At 44.2% G+C, this 21354-nt stretch overlaps 1 protein-coding gene across 2 annotated transcripts; it reads right to left on the bottom strand.

Moving 5' to 3' along the window:
• Positions 1-504: 504 nt before the first annotated feature.
• Positions 505-21354, bottom strand: dpyl5 (Dihydropyrimidinase-related protein 5). 2 transcript variants are annotated; one of them, NM_001141781.1, is given in 14 exon segments: positions 505-870; positions 1050-1215; positions 1483-1690; positions 2133-2275; positions 2701-2842; positions 4036-4192; positions 4462-4537; positions 5769-5813; positions 6243-6311; positions 6727-6906; positions 7264-7422; positions 14757-14969; positions 15172-15226; positions 21277-21354. In NM_001141781.1, coding segments are annotated over 13 exon segments (1692 nt in total). In that variant the 5' UTR covers positions 15220-15226; positions 21277-21354; the 3' UTR covers positions 505-784.

Below are 21354 nucleotides of genomic sequence, written 5' to 3'. Positions count from 1 at the left end.
GGAATGACATATTCTCAATAACATTGTAACATAAAACATTTAAATCACATTTAAAAGTATCAGCTTGCATTTGCGTTTTAGTCAACAGACAAACGTAATCGTGAATGAAACCGAACAGAAAATAGGTGTTTCACACAAAATGATGAGATATCCACGTTATGAGATATCCACGGAATTTCATGTCAAGTGCTTTGAGATCGTGTGTAATAATAAATAACTAATCATATTTATTCATGAAGATTCTGTATTGGTAGAAAAAGTTGTTTGTTACACATCAAATAATGTAAGGAAAAGGCAGCTAAGTAGTACATGATACAAGTTACAGAGAAATAAACCAACGATCAACTCAACCCCCCCCCCAACCTCCTAAAACCATTAGTGTATAATGACTTACAGTACTTTAACATACATCCATTTATCCAATACAGTCAAATAGCAACTTATGTTAGCTGCTGTGCAAATTTAGTTGAAATTTGTCTAATTTTAAAACCCTTTTTTCCCTTCTTTTTTTAAAGTTAAGCCCAATATGGTTCAGGTTTCAACCATACAGGCAGATATCCCAATATTAAAATGTCATATAAAATGTTATTCAGACTGTCATCATATATACACTAAATACTACGTGCGTTCGTTTTTCAAATAAAATGTGAATTATGTTTTTCTTTTTATGCTTTCTGGGTGAACGTAACAAGCAGTTGTCTTGGTTGGCCCTGGTTCCATTCTTCATTGTAATTGAGAACTATGGTAACCGTTTGGTTCTAGAACTCGCTAGTCTTCCACACAGTTACCAGATTCCACTGGATCGACCACCTGGGGGGGCCAGAATCCTCGCAGAAGATCTCTTTGGGGTTTTATCATCGATCTGGGAACCTGGAGATTGATAGATAACAAGAAATTACAATCTGTCAGGTTAGCAAAAATGAGCTAATTGTTCATGAGACAGAGTAGACACTGTATCATAGCTGGTGATTAATAAAGTTCTCTACGCCTTAGAGACAGGGATGCAAATGATAAAATCCCAATTTGCAAAGTGATGCAGTGTGTGTTACCAGAGAGGCTGAAGCTAGACTCATGCAGGTCTCTCTGTCCTCCGTGCTTGGTGTGTGGTCGTGTTGGAGTGTCCCCGTCACACGGTCCACAGTCCTTCTTCCCAGAATGCATCACTGCTACGTCTCCTTCGTACGGCTCACGCTCCACCGCCTTCAGGGCCTGACACTGAGGAGAGTCAGAGAGAGGCAGACACACAGACACACAGGCAGAGAGGCAGACACACAGGCAGAGACAGACACACACGTGCACGGATGCACACAGACACACAGGATAATTAGTCTCTGGTTATAGACAGTAAAACACATAACACTTGATGACAATCAAGACAATCTGAAGCAGGTATGGAGAGTTTATGCCATTTAAAGGTCACATTTTGTCTGCTGTAAATTAACATTTTAAAATCCACATCCTGTTGATAACTTTGTACAGTACCTTCTCCCGCTGCACCATCTTTTTATAGAGGTAGTCTGGGAAGGTCCTGAGAGGATAGAACTTCCCAGAGCCCTCAGAACACGTGAACACTCCGTTCTCATAGACCAGACGGCCACGGCTGATGGTAACCAGGGGGACACCATGGCAACGGAGACTCTCGTACAGGTTGTAGTCTCCACCCTGCACCTGGTTGTCCACAGAGATGGTCCTGGAAACAGAGAAACATGTCTTCTTCACACCTACTACTGTTATTGGTCTTGTGTGGCTCAGTCGGGAAAAACGCTAGTAACACCAGCATTGTAGGATAAATTCTCGCATGGATCATGGGCAGAACATTTATTCACTCACTGTTACTGTAAGGCCGAATTCAATGCAAGGCGCGTTGTAGCCCAACGCACCAGACAGCCGACAATGTGCCTTATAAAGGCTTTTTCCCCCGACATTCACAGGGATCACATTCATGTCGGGACACATGTAAATTACCTTTTAAAGTCTGTTAAAGTGTGCATTCATCACATTTATTGCACTATCAAAGGAAAACCTCAACCTCCCCCACCCCAGGGGGGGTAACAACCTCCCCCAGGGGGGGTAAAGGGTTCATGTAGCGGTAGTAGTGAGAAGGGAGGGAGTGAGTGGCTAGCGTTACATACTTGGTCCCTTCTGGGTCCCAGACCACCACGTCAGCATCAGCCCCTGGGATGATCCTACCCTTCCTGGGGTAAAGGTTGTAGATCTTAGCTGCATTGGAGCTGGTCACCGCAACAAAACGGTTCTCATCCATCTTGCCTCCAACCTAGATTAGCAGGGGATGAAAATGTTCCATGTCAGAGGGAGAGGGAAATTCTGTTATCAATATGTTTACCCCTAGAATCAAACAGCATATGTGTTTATCATGGACCATGCACAACAAATATTGCAACAGATACATTTGTCTGCACCATGGTACAAATTAGTTACAGCAACAACAATAGCAGATCTAATCTTTGTTTTCTTTCTATCCAGCCGTAGAGCTTTGCCTTCATACATAGAGATACATACTGTTTGTCATGTTTTTAGCCATCTGGTCGTAGAGCACAGATACTATAATAGTATTTAAATCATTACTAGACAGAGATACTATAATACTATTTATATCGTTGCCTAGACAGAGATACTATAATACTATTTATATCGTTACCTAGACAGAGATACTATAATACTATTTATATCGTTGCCTACCACTCCTCTCTCCCAGATGACACTCATGCGGTCCTGGATGCCTGGGACTCCATGGGGGATCTTTGTGAAGTCATCCTTGCCCATAGCCTTCTGTTTGGTGGTAAAGGGACGGTGGTCAGACACCACTACGTTCAGAGTGTCACTGCAGTAGACAAGAGAGGGAGGAGATGATAGGTCAGGGGAAACACACACACACACAAAATCATTTCATTAACTTTGATAACACAATGTTCAGAGTGTCACTGTTAAAGACCAGAGAGAAGGAGGAGAGGACGAGTCAGGAGGGAAATTGAGTTGAAACATGATATTATCACTGAACGCCAACAGAGTGGTGCCTGGATTATACCACTGAACGCCAACAGACTGGTGCCTGGATTATACCACTGAACGCCAACAGACTGGTGCCTGGATTATACCACTGAACGCCAACAGAGTGGTGCCTGGATTATACCACTGAACGCCAACAGACTGGTGCCTGGATTATACCACTGAACGCCAACAGAGTGGTGCCTGGATTATACCACTGAACGCCAACAGACTGGTGCCTGGATTATACCACTGAACGCCAACAGAGTGGTGCCTGGATTATACCACTGAACGCCAACAGACTGGTGCCTGGATTATACCACTGAACCCCAACAGACTGGTGCCTGGATTATACCACTGAACGCCAACAGACTGGTGCCTGGATTATACCACTGAACCCCAACAGACTGGTGCCTGGATTATACCACTGAACGCCAACAGACTGGTGCCTGGATTATACCACTGAACGCCAACAGACTGGTGCCTGGATTATACCACTGAACGCCAACAGACTGGTGCCTGGATTATACCACTGAACGCCAACAGACTGGTGCCTGGATTATACCACTGAACGCCAACAGACTGGTGCCTGGATTATACCACTGAACGCCAACAGACTGGTGCCTGGATTATACCACTGAACGCCAACAGACTGGTGCCTGGATTATACCACTGAACGCCAACAGACTGGTGCCTGGATTATACCACTGAACGCCAACAGAGTGGTGCCTGGATTATACCACTGAACCCCAACAGACTGGTGCCTGGATTATACCACTGAACGCCAACAGACTGGTGCCTGGATTATACCACTGAACGCCAACAGACTGGTGCCTGGATTATACCACTGAACCCCAACAGACTGGTGCCTGGATTCAATCCAACGTAGATTTACGATCTGTGCACAGCGATGGAATTTAAAACAATTCCCGACGTTCAGGGACATCACATTAGATGAAAATGCTGCGGATGTCGGCTCAAACATTAAACACGTTTAGCAGATTACAAAAGGAAATGTTCCCCTCTTACTTCCCCAGTAGACTCATCAGGTAGTTTGGTGTATTGGGGTCCAGGCGTAGAGGAGGCACTGTGACGTAGGCTGCAGCATGGGCCCAGTCCTGGTGGTAGTACTGCAGACCGTTCAGCACTGCGTGGGCCGTGGTGGTCTCCCCATGGACTACTTTACCTACAGACAGATCAGTAAAATGGGTTCCTACAGAGCCATAGATAGTCATGTGTAGTGTGTAGAATGTAGTATTGGCCAGTTACTGTACAAGACAGACAGGGGTTCCAAAATAATTTGTAGTGAAGACCAGATCAGACCAAGCCAGCAGAGGGTAACAAACGACAGGAAATCTATGATCTGACAGGACAGAACAGAACAGAACAGAATAGGGTAGGACAGAACAGGACAGGTAGGACAGGACAGGACAGGTAGGACAGGATATGCCTTACCCTGCATCTTGGCTGTGGCGAGCACATTTCCTGCTGACATGCTGGACACGTTGACAAGGTAGATAGGGCAGTGGGCCTGAAGGAGAATGACAGAGAGAGAGAGAGAGAGAGAGACAACATGTCTTAGAGAGTTTCCTTTGCTTTCACCAGAAAAACCATTGCCCTTAATATGGCAGGGTATTTCCCAATCAGTTACACTATATATACACAAAAGTATGTGGACACCCCTTCAAATTAGTGGATTAGGCTATTTCAGCCACACCCGTTTGTTGACAGGTGTATAAAATCGAGCACACAGCCATGCAATCTCCATAGACAAACATTGGCAGTAGAATGGCCTTACTGAAGAGCTCAGTGACTTTCATCGTGAAACATCTAGGAGCAACAACAGCTCCGCCGCGAAGTGGTACACCACACAAGCACCACACACAGAACAGGACCGAGTGCTGAAGCGTGTAAAAATAGTCTGTCCTCGGTTGTAACACTGACTACAGAGTTCCAAACTGCCTCTGGAAGCAGCATCAGTACAAGAACGGTTTGTCGGGGGCTTCATGAAATGGGTTTCCATGGCCGAGCAGCCGCATACAAGCCTAAGATCACCATGCGCAATGCCAAACGTCGGCTGGAGTGGTTTAAAGCTCGCAGCCATTGGACTCTGGAGCACTGGAAATGCGTTCTCTGGAGTGATGAATCCCGCTTCACCATCTGTCAGTCCGACGGACCAATCTTGGTTTGGCGGATGCCAGGAGAACGCTACCTGCCCCAATGCATAGTGCCAACTGTAAAGTTTGGTAAAAGAGGAATAATGGTCTGGAGCTGTTTATGGTTCGGGCTAGACCCCTTAGTTCCAGTGAAGGGAAATCTTAACACTACAGCATACAATGACATTCTAGTCGATTCTGTGCTTCCAACTTTGTGGCAACAGTTTGGGGTAGGCCCTTTTCTGTTTCAGAATGACAATGCCCCTGTGTACAAAGCGAGGTCCATATAGAAATGGTTTGTCGAGATCGGTGTGGAAGAACTTGACTGGCCAGCACAGAGCCCTGAACTCAACCCCATCAGTGCCCGACCTCACTAATGTTCTTGTGGCTGAATGGAAGCAAGTCCCCACGGCAATGTTCCAACATCTATTGCAAAGCCTGTTATAGCAGCAAAGGGGGGGACCAACTCCATATTAATACCCATGATTTTGGAATGAGATGTTCCGATGAGCAGGTGTCCACATACTTTTGGTCATGTGGTGTACCACTGTGCTGATGTGCTTGATGATATAGAAAATGCAACAACTTGACACAACACACACTCACCCTATTGGCGATGGTTATCGCACGATGGGTGGCCTCTGCCTCCAGCTGTGAGACAGAAGAAACAGAATATTGTGGTGAGTAGCATAAGGCGCTGCTCAAAAGGTCATTGCAATATTACGAAGGGCTGATATCCATAACGCTAGGGTCATTGCAATATTACGAAGGGCTGATATCCATAACGCTAGGGTCATTGCAATATTACGAAGGGCTGATATCCATAACGCTAGGGTCATTGCAATATTACGAAGGGCTGATATCCATAATAGAAATGTATTCCATCGATGTCTATGAAGCACTGAAAGAAAGACAAGGGAGTATGTGGTCGGATATGAGTACAGGCTACAAGAGTAAAGAGAACGTCTTCTGCCTCTGCATTGCTTGCTCTTTGGGGTTTTAGGCTGGGTATCTGGAAAGCACTTTGTGACAACTGCTAATGTAAAAAGGGCTTTATAAAATACATTTGATTGGTCTTACCTCCTCTGGTCTGCTGATCTCGATGCCCTCAGGGCCGCTGATGCCAAGGTCCAATGCCTCCTTGGCGCCCTAGAAAACCCACAGGATGATGTCATGAATCCTGGTGTATGTGTTGCATCACCCATAGAAATAGAGAGTACACTAAATATGTCCGCAGGCCCATCCATCACGTAACGTTGAATGTCCGTTCTAGTAATGCTAGCTCTATGGTCTCTGTCTCACCTCTGCTCTGCCACCAGTTCTCACAACACAACTCATATGAAATTGCACTTATCCAGCCTACTTGCCTTTGATATTCTGATGTTGATGTTTGTAAAAAATGTGATTATGTTTGTATGTATTGTGGTTGCTGCAAATGACTTGCCTCATTGAGATAAGTTTTTAGAATCTGAATCATTACAGATCATTTCTTTCTATTCAAAGATACGATGGAAGAAAAGTCAGTGATATGGAACTACATATTGAACCAGAGTCTCTGACCCACCTCGGCCACCAGCTCTCCGTTCTCAGCGAGTACGCGGGCCACGGCCCCGATGTCCTTACAGTTCTGTAGGGCCTGGAAGAGCTCAGAGTCCCTCAGCATGAACAGGTCCTTATAGGCCATGAACATCTGGAACGAGTTGATGCCTTTATCTCTCACCAGGCTCTCCATCTCAGCTCGCACCTACAGGTCAGGGGTTAGAAGGTAGAGGTTAGAGTTGATCCCTTTATTTCTCACTAGGCTCTCCATTTCAGTTCCCACCTACAGGTCAGGGGTTAGAGTTTAGAGTTCACCTGTACAAGATGAACACAGTCAGGAGTCACACCTTTCACATTATCGTGTCTACCCGAATATGTACTGTGCTGGCTTGGATATCTTCCTTTCATAATGCATTTTCCAGCACAGATCCAGCAACTTGTGGATGTGTAATCAGGCCAGTGTAGTGAAGATCGGCTCTGTTTGGTTCATCTTAGCTCAGTAAAATGGGGAAAAGCGTATAATACCACCGAACTCCAGTTATTAATGGAGTACGACAGTTACCTTTGGCCCCCACCAGGTGACCCCCATATGCAGGGCGTAATCGCAGCAGGCTTTACTGTCAGCCTGGGAGCGGGTCTTCTCATAGGCTTCCAGCAGAGATTCGTTCTTCTCTGGTAACACATGTCCTATAACCATGGTGGTCCCTCCAGCCAGGGCTGCCTGTAGACGGAATAGAAAAAGATGACATACACACATTCAATGTATTTGAGCAGGTCTTTATAAAAAGGTGATGGGACCTAAGTAGTGGAAACGTTGTCACCCATAAGGCACAGGGCAGTATATGTTGTAGTAGAGGACACACACATGCCCTCTAAGGCCTCGTAACCTTGTCACATCTAGTTAGTAAGTAATTGCATGCATTGATTATTCTCTATACATTTAGAGCAAGACAGAATGAACATGTCACTGTTGCCCCAGCTTTGAAATGAATCAACAGTGTCAATTACCCTTAAAGTTGGCCTTAACGTTTATTTGCTGGGTGGATGTTATAGTCTGCACCCCAAATGGCACCCTATTCCGTGTACTTCGGACCACCTATGGACCCTGGTCAAAAGCAGTGCTCTATATAGGAACTAGGGTGCCATTTGGAACACAGACATGGAAAACCCATACATCTACCAGTAACTAGATTAGAAGCAGGGAAGTGGACAGGGAGGTAACCCAAACCAGGGGGGTCTAATGAAGAGGTATTATAGTAATTAATGATGGTCAGTGAGCTAACTAATGTACACTGCTCAAAACAATAAAGGGAACACTAAAATAACACATCCTAGATTTGAATGAATGAAATAATCTTATTAAATACTTTTTTCTTTACATAGTTGAATGTGCTGACAACAAAAATCACACAAAAATAATCAATGGAAATCCAATTTATCAACCCATGGAGGTCTGGATTTGGAGTCACACTCAAAATTAAAGTGGAAAACCACACTACAGGCTGATCCAACTTTGATGTAATGTCCTTAAAACAAGTCAAAATGAGGCTCAGTAGTGTGTGTGGCCTCCACGTGCCTGTATGACCTCCCTACAATGCCTGGGCATGCTCCTGATGAGGTGGCGGATGGTCTCCTGAGGGATCTCCTCCCAGACCTGGACTAAAGCATCCGCCAACTCCTGGACAGTCTGTGGTGCATGGAGCGAGACATGATGTCCCAGATGTGCTCAATTGGATTCAGGTCTGGGGAATGGGCGGGCCAGTCCATAGCATCAATGCCATCCTCTTGCAGGAACTGCTGACACACTCCAGCCACATGAGGTCTAGCATTGTCTTGCATTAGGAGGAACCCAGGGCCAACCGCACCAGCATATGGTCTCACAAGGGGTCTGAGGATCTCATCTCAGTACCTAATGGCAGTCAGGCTACCTCTGGCGAGCACATGGAGGGCTGTGCGGCCCCCCAAAGAAATGCCACCCCACACCATGACTGACCCACCGCCAAACCGGTCATGCTGGAGGATGTTGCAGGCAGCAGAACGTTCTCCACGGCGTCTCCAGACTCTGTCACGTCTGTCACATGAGCTCAGTGTGAACCTGCTTTCATCTGTGAAGAGCACAGGGCGCCAGTGGCGAATTTGCCAATCTTGGTGTTCTCTGGCAAATGCCAAACGTCCTGCACAGTGTTGGGCTGTAAGCACAACCCCCACCTGTGGACGTCGGGCCCTCATAGAGTCCGTTTCTGACCGTTTGAGCAGACACAAGCACATTTGTGGCCTGCTGAAGGTCATTTTGCAGTGCTCCTCCTGCTCCTCCTTGCACAAAGGCGGAGGTAGCGGTCCTGCTGCTGGGTTGTTGCCCTCCTACGGCCTCCTCCACGTCTCCTGATGTACTGGCCTGACTCCTGGTAGCGCCTCCATGCTCTGGACACTACGCTGACAGACACAGCAAACCTTCTTGCCACAGCTCACATTGATGTGCCATCCTGGATGAGCTGCACTACCTGAGCCACTTGTGTGGGTTGTAGACTCCGTCTCATGCTACCACTAGAGTGAAAGCACCGCCAGCATTCAAAAGTGACCAAAACATCAGCCAGGAAGCATAGGAACTGAGAAGTGGTCTGTGGTCACCACCTGCAGAACCACTCCTTTATTGGGGGTGTCTTGCTAATTGCATATAATTTCCACCTGTTGTCTATTCCATTTGCACAACAGCATGTGAAATTTATTGTCAATCAGTGTTGCTTCCGAAGTGGACCGTTTGATTTCACAGAAGTGTGATTGACTTGGAGTTACATTGTGTTGTTTAAGTGTTCCCTTTATTTTTTTGAGCAGGGTCATAAATCTGCACTCTCAGCAGCCAATGTGAGTAAGACCTTTAAACAGGTCAACATTCACAAGGCCGCAGGGCCAGACGGATTACCAGGACGTGTACTGCGAGCATACGCTAACCAACTGGCAAGTGTCTTCACTGACATTTTCAACGTCTCCCTGTCGGAGTCTGTAATACCAACATGTTTTAAGCAGACCACCATAGTGCCTGTGCCCAAGAACACTAAGGTAACCTGCCTAAATGACTACCGACCCATAGCACTCACGTCTGTAGCCATGAAGTGCTTCGAAAGGCTGGTCATGGCTCACATCAACACCAGTATCCCAGAAACCCTAGACCCACTCCAATTTGCATACTGCCCCAACAGATCCACAGCTGATGCAATCTCTATTGCACTCCACACTGCCCTTTCCCACCTGGACAAAAGGAACACCTATATGAGAACGCTATTCATTGACTACAGCTCAGCGTTCAACACCATAGTGCCCTCATAGCTCATCGATACGCTTAGGACCCTGGGACTAAACACCTCCCTCGGCTACTGGATCCTGGACTTCCTGACGGGATGCCCCCAGGTAGTGAGGGTAGGTAACAACACATCCGCCACGCATATCCTCAACATAGGGGCCCCTCAGGGGTGCGTGCTCAGTCCCCTCCTGTACTCCCTGTTCCCGGCCAGGCATGACTCCAACACCATCATTAAGTTTGCCGATGACACAACAGTGGTAGGCCTGATCACCGACAACGACGAGACAGCCTATAGGGAGGAGGTCAGAGACCTGGCCATGTGGTGCCAGGACAACAGCCTTTCCATCATTGTGATCAAGACAAAGGAGATGATTGTGGACTAAAAGAAAAAGAGAACCGAGCACGCCCCCATTCTCATCAACGGGGATGTAGTGGAGCAGGTTGAGAGCTTCAAATTCCTTGGTGTCCACGTCACCAACAAACTAACATGGTCCAAGCACACCAAGACAGTTGTGAAGAGGGCACGACAAAACCTAACAGCTTCTACACCCAAGCCATAAGACTCTTGAACACCTAATAAAATGGATACCCAGACTACTTGCATTGCTCCCCCCCCTTTACACCGCTGCTACTCACTGTTGTCATCATCTATGCATAGTCACTTTAATAACTCTACCTACATGTACATATTACCTCAACTAACCGGTGCCCGCGCATATTGACTCTGTACCGGTACGCCCCTGTATATAATGTCGCTATTGTTATTTTAACGCTGCTCTTTAATTACTTGTTACTTTTATTTCTTCTCTGCATTTTTGTAACTGCATTGTTGGTTAGGGACTCGTAAGTAAACATTTCACTGTAAGGTCTACACCTGTATTATTCAGCCCATGTGACTAATAAAATGTGTTCTAAATCGTTCTAAAACCAGGTTGATACTGAAGTAAAACAACAAAATACCTACTATATTAAATCCTTTAAAACACCAACCGAGTCTGTTACTGTGACGCTAAGTATATCCTCCAAATAGCATCTTTGAGTCAGCTGACCCTAGAGAGAGTGGAGGAGTGTCCGGTAAGGGTTTTAAGTGTGTCTAGTGTAGTGTGTTTGAAAACTATTGTCTTCAAGCAAAATGACCTGAGGGAAAAGGTTTTTTCAGCAGTCTTTGCAGCAGGCCCATGGTAGCCATGGAAACAGAAACCGATCTGCATTTGTCTTGGTAGTCTAGCCAGGCAGCACAGCAGCAGCTACGGTCGATTGACGGAGGGGGCTTAGGGTCTGCCAACCCCAGATTAGAAGAATGATAACATATCCTTGGCTAGTTTCTGGTCGAAAACACAGCTATGCTCTCAGACACTGTGTTTAATCTCTGGGTGGTTGAGGATAATGATGGATGAGTCATCCATGCCCTGAAGTGATCTGGGATAGCCCCAGTCTCAGTCTGCTTGCTTCCCCAGCCCCACCTCTCTCTCTGTATCTCTCGCTCTCTCTTTCCCTCATCTGTCTGTCTCCATCTCTCTCGGTCTCTCTAAAATTCAGATTTAAGCTGTTTCATTGGCATGAAAGACATTGAGTCAATATTGCCATAGCAACAAATGTATACAATATAAATTGTAATAAAAACATATTTTATAATAATATGAAATAGTTAAAATAGTCGCTCTGTCTGGTTTTCCTCTCTGTATCTCTCTCGCTGTTTCTCACTCTCCCTCTCCCTTTATCCCTCTCCCTCCAGCTCTCCCTTCAGTGCACTGATAGAATATAATTGAACAGAATAGAAAACAGAATACAACATTGTTGAATAGAACAGAATAAAATGGAAAAGAATAATACAGAATAGAATGGAAAAGAATAATACAGAATAGAATGGAATAGAATGAAAAGAATAATACAGAATAGAATGGAATAGAATGAAAAGAATAATACAGAATAGAATGGAATAGAATGGAAAAGAATAATACAGAATAGAATGGAATAGAATGAAAAGAATAATACAGAATAGAATGGAATAGAATGAAAAGAATAATACAGAATAGAATGGAATAGAATGGAAAAGAATAATACAGAATAGAATGGAATAGAATGAAATTCTTTCCGGCCTGTTCAGTCCGCTGCTGTTTGACTGCATCAGGAGTCAGCACAACCTGCGACAGCTTCCAGCTACATCGTTTATATAAATCATTGATGGGGAAGAGAGTTATATAATAAAATAAAAATGACTCAGAACAGAGAATAATGTATCATATCTAACTTGAGTCAGCAGAATGATGCATCCACTATGTCTGTCTAAATAAATGCAGCATCTGAGTCATAACCACGCCCGGTTTAATAGGAGTTCTCTGAATATTTCTTACTCTCTCCCTGAATCCCTAATCAACCCCTAGCTATTTCTGGAGATCAAAGAGAATTGGTAATTTATTGGCAATATGGTAATTACTTCAATTTGCCTTCTGAGAGGTTGAGTGGGATTTTGGCCTTCTATCCAGATCTCCAGGAGTGTGTAGGGATGAGGAAATGAGGGACTAAGGGTCGACTTGGGATTCAGGAGTCTGTCTCCACACAAAATCTTAAGTTATTTTCTCACGCTGCAAGGCACACTGGAAAGATTAGTTTATTTAGTTGCCATTGTGGCACATGGTGGTCCAGTGGGTTACAGTGAGGTGGAATATGTCTGACAGAAGGTTGTTCGTTTCCCATAAGGCTGGGTCAATTATCATTATCAATTGATGCATGGTAACAATATCTCTGTCTTCCCACAACACCGTATTGACTCTCGTTGCTGTACAAAACCATATATTGCCTTCTCTAACAATAGTTGCTACCATTACATTTGACAGTTCATCATTGCAATGACCTATTAGTATAGTATATTGCCAAATTCCCAGAGGGCATTGTAATAATGACGTCATTACAACCTGTTCTTTCCACTGGGAATGTCATTGTTGTAACTGAGTATTTGGCATTGCTAGTTCAACCTTGCTGCAGGTTTCTACCAAAATACAGAGAGAGATAGAGAGCGTAATGCCAGTCCTAAAGCACTTGTCCTTTTTGTCAATGAATCAAAGTTGTTTGATACAGCCTTTTTTTACAACAAGTAGCCATGCCTTAATCCCCAAAGAGCAAGCAGCAGCACAGTAGAAAAAAACATCTCCCTAGAGGAAGAAACCTGGAGAGGAACCAGACTCAGACGCGAGGCCCTCTGGCATTACCCTCAATAACCCAGTGCAGCCAACAGCTGCACTGGGTTATTACCCTCAACAGCTATTGAGGGTAATGCCCACCGCACTGGGCTATTGAGGGTAATGCCTACAGCACTGGGTTATTGAGGGTAATGCCTACAGCACTGGGTTATTGAGGGTAATGCCTGCCGCACTGGGTTATTGAGGGTAATGCCTGCCGCACTGGGTTATTGAGGGTAATACATGCAGCACTGGGTTATTGAGGTTAATGCCTGCAGCACTGGGTTATTGAGGTTAATGCCTACCACACTGGGTTATTGAGGTTAATGCCTACAGCACTGGGTTATTGAGGTTAATGCCTACAGCACTGGGTTATTGAGGTTAATGCCTACAGCACTGGGTTATTGAGGTTAATGCATACCACACTGGGTTATTGAGGGTAATGCCTACAGCCCTGGGTTATTGAGGGTAATACCTACAGCACTGGGTTATTGAGGGTAATACCTACAGCACTGGGTTATTGAGGGTAATACCTACAGCACTGGGTTATTGAGGGTAATACATACAGCACTGGGTTATTTAGGGTAATACATACAGCACTGGGTTATTGAGGGTAATGCCTACAGCACTGGGTTATTGAGGGTAATGCCTACAGCACTGGGTTATTGAGGGTAATGCCTACAGCACTGGGTTATTGAGGGTAATGTATACCACACTGGGTTATTGTGTCACGCCCTGATCTGTTTCACCTGTCCTTGTGATTGTCTCCACCCCCTCCAGGTGTCTCTTATTTTCCCCAGTGTATTTATCCCTGTGTTTCCTGTCTCTCTGTGCCAGTTTGTCTTGTCTGTTCAAGTCAACCAGCGCGTTTTTCCCGTGCGCCTGCTTTTCTATTCTCTTTTACTAGTCCTCCCGGATTTGACTTTTGCCTGTTTTTCCTGGACTCCATTCCCGCCTGCCTGACTATTCTGCCTGCCCTGACCTCGAGCCTGCCTGCTATTCTGTACCTCTGGAACTCTGAACTGGTTTTGACCTTTTACCTGTCCATGACCATTCGCTTGCCTACCCTTTTGGATTGTTAATAAGCATCTTGGACTCTAACCATCTGCCTCCTGTGTCTGCATCTGGGTCTCGTCTTGTGCCCTTATATATTGAGGGTAATGCCCACCACACTGTTATTGAGGGTAACGCCCACAGCACCGGGTTACTGAGGGCAACGCCTACAACACTGGGTTATTGAGGGCAACGCCTACAACACTGGGTTATTGAGGGCAATGCCTACAACACTGGGTTATTGAGGGCAATGCCTACAACACTGGGTTATTGAGGGCAATGCCTACAACACTGGGTTATTGAGGGCAATGCCTACAACACTGGGTTATTGAGGGCAATGCCTACAACACTGGGTTATTGAGGGCAATGCCTACAACACTGGGTTATTGAGGGCAATGCCTACAACACTGGGTTATTGAGGGCAATGCCTACAACACTGGGTTATTGAGGGTAATGCCTACAGCAGTGTTTTTTTCTCTCAACCTCACAGACAGGAATCCTGAAGACCATACAGCCAACAGATACCTTGGTGCCGCTGTAGTAGTCGTCCACTGTGGTAGCATTCATGAAAGTCTGCTGGAGGTGCACACTGGTGTCGATCCCCCCGGGGAGGACCAGTTTCCCAGAAGCGTCAATCACCTTGGCCCCTCCCGGGATCATCAGCCCCTCCCCCACCTGCATGATGATGCCGTTCTCAATGTAGACGTCTGCCTCCTGCGTCACATCATCGTTCACCACCTGGTGGAAAAAATATGCATGAATCAGGTGCTGGACAGAATCAGGTGATGGGCAGAAGAAAAAAAAGAATAAATGAAACGGGTAATATCTGCAACTCTGCAATACTCCCCAGTGATTTATTTTAGATGAACAGACAATGTTTCAATCCCACTTGGATCTTCACCACCACCATCAATAACCACAACAAAGTCAACACACCCACCTTGCCACCCTTGATCAGGATCCTGGTTGTCGCTGAACTGGAAGACATGATGGCTCTGGAAGAGAGAAGTGAAGGGTTAGCACTTTTCTCACTTGTGGTGCAGGGAGTTACAGTCCCAAAATTAATATTGTAGAAAAAAAAAAAAGTTGATTTTACCTCTGCATATTTTCTCTGAAAGAGAGACACGCAGACGAGAAATCACTTTTCACTCTCATGGAGAATGGTATTAGTTTCCTGACCAGCAATACCACAACACTACAACTTGGTATATACAAGCTGTGGTACTACTGACAGTCATTGGCATTACATTCAGATGAGGAGGGAGGGACCCATTGAAGAACACAAATGAATCGCTGTGTTCTAAAACAAGTTATAACACAATAAATATTGTGTTCTCAGCTTGGCCTGGCCAGGCTGCAGTGACATCAACTAGCAGGCTTGACTCGGAGGCTGTGTCTGTCACGGAGTATGACCAATAACCCCTCAGCTGTCTGTCTGTCACGGAGTATGACCAAACGCCCCTTAGCTGTCTGTGTCTGTCACGGAGTATGACCAAACACCCCTTAGCTGTCTGTCTGTCTGTCACGGAGTATGACCAAACACCCCTTAGCTGTCTGTCTGTCACGGAGTATGACCAATAACCCCTCAGCTGTCTGTCTGTCACGGAGTATAACCAATAACCCCTCAGCTGTCTGTCTGTCGGTCACGGAGTATAACCAATAACCCCTCAGCTGTCTGTCTGTCTGTCACGGAGTATGACCAATAACCCCTCAGCTGTCTGTCTGTCGGTCACGGAGTATGACCAAACACCCCTTAGCTGTCTGTCTGTCGGTCACGGAGTATGACCAATAACCCTCAGCTGTCTGTCTGGACAAAAACACACACACACACCTGGTTTCTGTCCATCACAGAATTACATTATTTTATGTACTATTCTAAAACCACACATGAACCTGTACATACAGTTGAAGTTGGAAGTTTACATACACTTAGGTTGGGGTCATTAAACCTTGTTTTTCAACCACTCCACAAATTTCTTGTTAACAAACTATAGTTTTGGCAAGTCGGTTAGGACATCTACTTTGTGCATGACACAAGTCCTTTTTCTAACAATTGTTTAGACAGATTTTTTCACTTAGAATTCACTGTATCACAATTCCAGTGGGTCAGACATTTGCATTCACTAAGTTGACTGTGCCTTTAAACAGCTTGGAAAATTCCAGAAAATGAAGTCATGGCTTTAGAGGCTTCTGATTAGAGGTCGACCGATTAATCGGAATGGCCGATTAATTAGGGCCGATTTAAACTTTTCATAACAATCGGAAATCGGTATTTATAGACACCGATTTTTTTTTTTTTTTAGACCTTTATTTAACTAGGCAAGTCAATTAAGAACACATTCTTATTTTCAATGACGGCCTAGGAACGGGGCTTAACTGCCTTGTTCAGGGGCAGAACGACAGATTTTTACCTTGTCAGCTCGGGGATTCAATCTTGCAACCTTACGGTTAACTAGTCCAACGCTCTAACCACCTGCTTTACATTGCACTCCACGAGGAGCCTGCCTGTTACGCGAATGCAGTAAGAAGCCAAGGTAAGTTGCTAGCTAGCATTAAACTTATCTTATAAAAAACAAATCAATCAATCATTATCACTAGTTAACTACACATGGTTGATGATATTACTAGTTTATCTAGCCTGTCCTGCGTTGCATATAATCGCTTAGGTACACGTTGCTCCAACCATAAACATCAATGCCTTTCTTAAAATCAATACACAAGTATATATTTTTAAACCTGCATATTTTGTTAATATTGCCTGCTAACATGAATTTATTTTAACAAGGGAAAATGTGTCACTTCTCTTGCAAACAGAGTCAGGGTATATGCAGCAGTTTGGGCCGCCTGGCTCGTTGCAAACTGTGTGAAGACTATTTCTTCCTAACAAAGACAGCCGACGTCGCCAAACGGGGGATGATTTAACAAAAGCGCATTTGCAAAAAAAGCACAATCGTTGCACGACTGTACCTAACCATACACATCAATCCCTTTCTTAAAATCAATATACAGAAGTATATATTTTTAAACCTGCATATTTAGCTAAAAGAAATCCAGGTAAGCAGGCAATATTAACCAGGTGAAATGGTCATTTTGCGTTCATTGCACGCAGAGTCAGGGTATATGCAACAGGTTGGGCCGCCTGGCTCGTTGCGAACTAATTTGCCAGAATTTTATATAACTATGACATAACATTGAAGGTTGTGCAATGTAACAGGAATATTTAGACTTGGGGATGCCACCCGTTAGATAAAATACGGAACGGTTCCGTATTTCACTGAAAGGAAAAACGTTTTGTTTTCAAGATGATAGTTTCCGGAGTCGACCATATTAATGACCAAAGGCTCATATTTCTGTGTGTTATTATGTTATAATTAAGTCTATGATTTGATAGAGCAGTCTGACTGAGCGGTGGTAGGCAGCAGCAGGCTCGTAAGCATTCATTCAAACAGCACTTTCGTGCGTTTTGCCAGCAGCTCGTCGCTGTGCTTCAAGCATTGTGCTGTTTATGACTTCAAGCCTATCAACTCCCAAGATTAGGCTGGTGTAACCGATGTGAAATGGCTAGCTAGTTAGCGGGTGCGCGCTAATAGCGTTTCAAACATCACTCGCTCTGAGATTTGGAGTAGTTGTTCCCCTTGCTCTGCATGGGTAACGCTACTTCGAGGGTGGCTGTTGTCGATGTGTTCCTGGTTCGAGACCAAGTAGGAGCGAGGAGAGGGACGGAAGCTATACTCTTACACTGGCAATACTAAAGTGCCTACAAGAACATCCAATAGTCAATGGTATATGAAATACAAATCGTATAGAGAGAAATAGTCCTATAATTCCTATAATAACTACAACCTAAAACTTCTTACCTGGGAATATTGAAGACTCATGTTAAAAGGAACCACCAGCTTTCATATGTTCTCAAGTTCTGAGCAAGGAACTCAAATGATAGCTTTCTTACATGGCACATATTGCACTTTTACTTTCTTCTCCAACACTTTGTTTTAGCATTATTTAAACCAAATTGAACAGGTTTCATTATTTATTTGAGGCTAAATTGATTTTATTGATGTATTATATTAAGTTAAAATAAGTGTTCATTCAGTATTGTTGTAATTGTCATTATTACAAATGAATAAAAATCGGCCGATTAATCGGTATCGACTTTTTTTGGTCCCCCAATAATCGGTATCGGCGTTGAAAAATCATGATCGGTCGACCTCTACTTCTGATTGACTCAAATGATGTCAATTAGCCTATTGGAGGTGTACCTCTGGATGTATTTCAAGGCCTACCTTCAAACTCAGTGCCTCTTTGCTTGACATCATGGGAAAATCAAAAGAAATAAGCCAAGACTTGTAGACCTCCACAAGTCTGGTTCATCCTTGGGTGCAATTTCCAAATGCCTGAAGGTACCACGTTCATCTGTACAAACAATAGTAAGCAAGTATAAACACCATGGGACCACGCAGCCGTCATACGGCTCAGGAAGGAGACGCATTCTGTCTCCTAGAGATGAACGTACTTTGGTGCGAAAAGTGCAAATCAATCCCAGAACAGCAAAGGACCTTGAGAAGATGCTGGAGGAAACAGGTACAAAAGTATCTATATCCACAGTAAAACAAGTCCTATATCAACATAACCTGAAAGGCCACTCAGCAAGGAAGAAGCCACTACTCCAAATCCACCATAAAAAAAGCCAGACATCCGGTTTGCAACTGCACATGGGGACAAAGATCGTACTTTTTGGAGAAATGTCCTCTGGTCTGATGAAACAAAAATAGGGGACGCTTGCAAGCTGAAGAACACCATCCCAACCGTTAAGCACGGGGGTGGCAGCATCATGTTGTGGGGGTGCTTTGCTGCAGGAGGGACTGGTGCACTTAAAAAAAATAGATGGCATCATGAGGCTGGAAAATTATGTGGATATATTGAAGCAACATCTCAAGACATCAGTCAGGAAGTTAAAGCTTGGTCGCAAATGGGTCTTCCAAATGGACAATGACCCCAAGCATACTTCCAAAGTTGTGGCAAAATGGCTTAAGGACAACAATGACAAGGTATTGGAGTGGCCATCACAAAACCCTGACCTCAATTCCATAGAAAATTTGTGGGCAGAACTGAAAAAGCATGTGCGAGCAAGGAGGCCTACAAACATGACTCAGTTACACCAGCTCTGTCAGGAGGAATGGGACAAAAGTTACCCAACTTATTGTGGGAAGCTTGTGGAAGGCTACCTGAAAAGTTTGACCCAATTTAAACAATTTAAAGGCAATGCTACCAAATACTAATTGAGTGCATGTAAACTTCTGACCCACTGGTAGTGTGATGAAAGAAATAAAAGCTGAAATAAATCATTCTCTCTACTATTATTCTGACATTTCACATTCTTAAAATAAAGTGGTGATCCTAAGTGATGTAAGACAGGGAATTTTTACTAGGATTAAATGTCAGGAATTGTGAAAAGCTGAGTTGAAATGTATTTGGCTAAAATGTATGTACATTTCCAACTTCAACTGTATAGGTGTACTGTGGTGCAGGTATACTGTGGTGCAGGTATACTGTGGTGCAGGACATAGAGGGATATATTATCTCATCAGAACGTTAAGATAGTCACATTTTCCAATTCAATAGAATGTATTGGAATAATATGATACATATCCCCAGGGGACTCCCCCCTCGTGGGTGTGCATGGTGTGAGACGTGGTGGGTGTGGGAGTGTATGTGTTCTCCATGCACAGTGAGGGCGTGTGCAGACTGTGCACCATGCCTACGTGTGTGGGTGTGAGGGTGCGGCAGCTGGCAGGTTTACCACATGCTCTCTCTCCTCATAGCTCTAGATGGAGAGCTGAGATTATCTATATAAAAATGTTGACTAGATGACATCTTGATCATGCATGCTCAGATGCAAATCTAGGCCAATTTTAAAGGCAAACAGCTGATGTCTAAAACGTCACATTGAAATATGGGAGGGAGGGAACATGCATCAACCATTTGTTATCCATCACTTCTACTGGTTGACCCACATCTTACTGAGTGTTTTATGATGTATAATTAATGAACGAATGAAGTTACAACAATATGCCTTCCACGGGTAGAATAGAAACACATACAGGCTACTTTTTAAAAAAAATACACATTTCTGGGTGGAGCACAAATAATTAGGCTACTGCAGAAATAATAACAGTACCAGCAGGTCGTCTTGTGTAGACTAGACTAATGTATTGTCGGACCTAAGTCTTTCACAAATAGTGTTTATAGGATATTTCACAAAATTATCACAAACATAGAAATTACAGTAGCCAACGTGGATACGTCTTTGGACAATTGGTCATGGAGTTTGAAACGTTACAGATTGATACAACCCTAAATTATAGCAATTCCGACGTTAAATCACATGTTAAAGGCTGGACCTTAGATTATAGTATATAGCAAATATGGACAGAATATTAATTTAATATTATAAATCATACATCAACAATAATACATCGAACATCATACATTGACACAAAGAAACATCGGCCTTCAGGACACATAATGTTCCAAACCGACGCAGAAAACTGCTTCCAAAACCCTCCCTCCCATAATAACGGAACACCCTATATTAATAAATACTCTCTTCCATCCCACAGTCTAAAATATAATGTTGTACTTGGAACCTAGAAATCGATGGGCCAAATTCATAGCATGTGCAATTTGATAGCTAGCTATAGCGCTTACGTTCCCTGCCGGAGTTCCATATGCTGTCTACCGGTAGCCTATTATGTTATAATTTCGACTACCCCAAAAAAGCTAATGATGGCATGAAAGGAATTAGGAAGGCAGAATCAGAAATATACAAGAAGCAGTCAGTAAGCCGGGTAGCAGACACTAGACATTCAGCCAGTCAGAATGAGAAACAAAGTATCCACATAAAGCAAGCATCGTTGTCTAGGGCCGATCCATTGGCTACACCCGCACAGAGCAGAGTCTGGGTCCCCAAGTCAAAGCTTATTCAATTTATTCTTAGTACATAACTGTATGCTAAGGCTACATATCACAATCTCGTTCCACATACCTCTCCTACCGGCCTACGGCTCCAAAACGCCTTTTTGGTTACTTTCTGATTGCCTACAACAGCACCAATCCGCTGAAT

The sequence above is a fragment of the Salmo salar genome, chromosome 09 (genome assembly GCF_965601325.2).
Source record: "Salmo salar chromosome 09, fSalSal1, whole genome shotgun sequence".
In the NCBI taxonomy this organism is placed as follows: Eukaryota; Metazoa; Chordata; class Actinopteri; order Salmoniformes; family Salmonidae; genus Salmo; species Salmo salar.
This window is presented reverse-complemented; position numbering and strand designations above follow the sequence as displayed.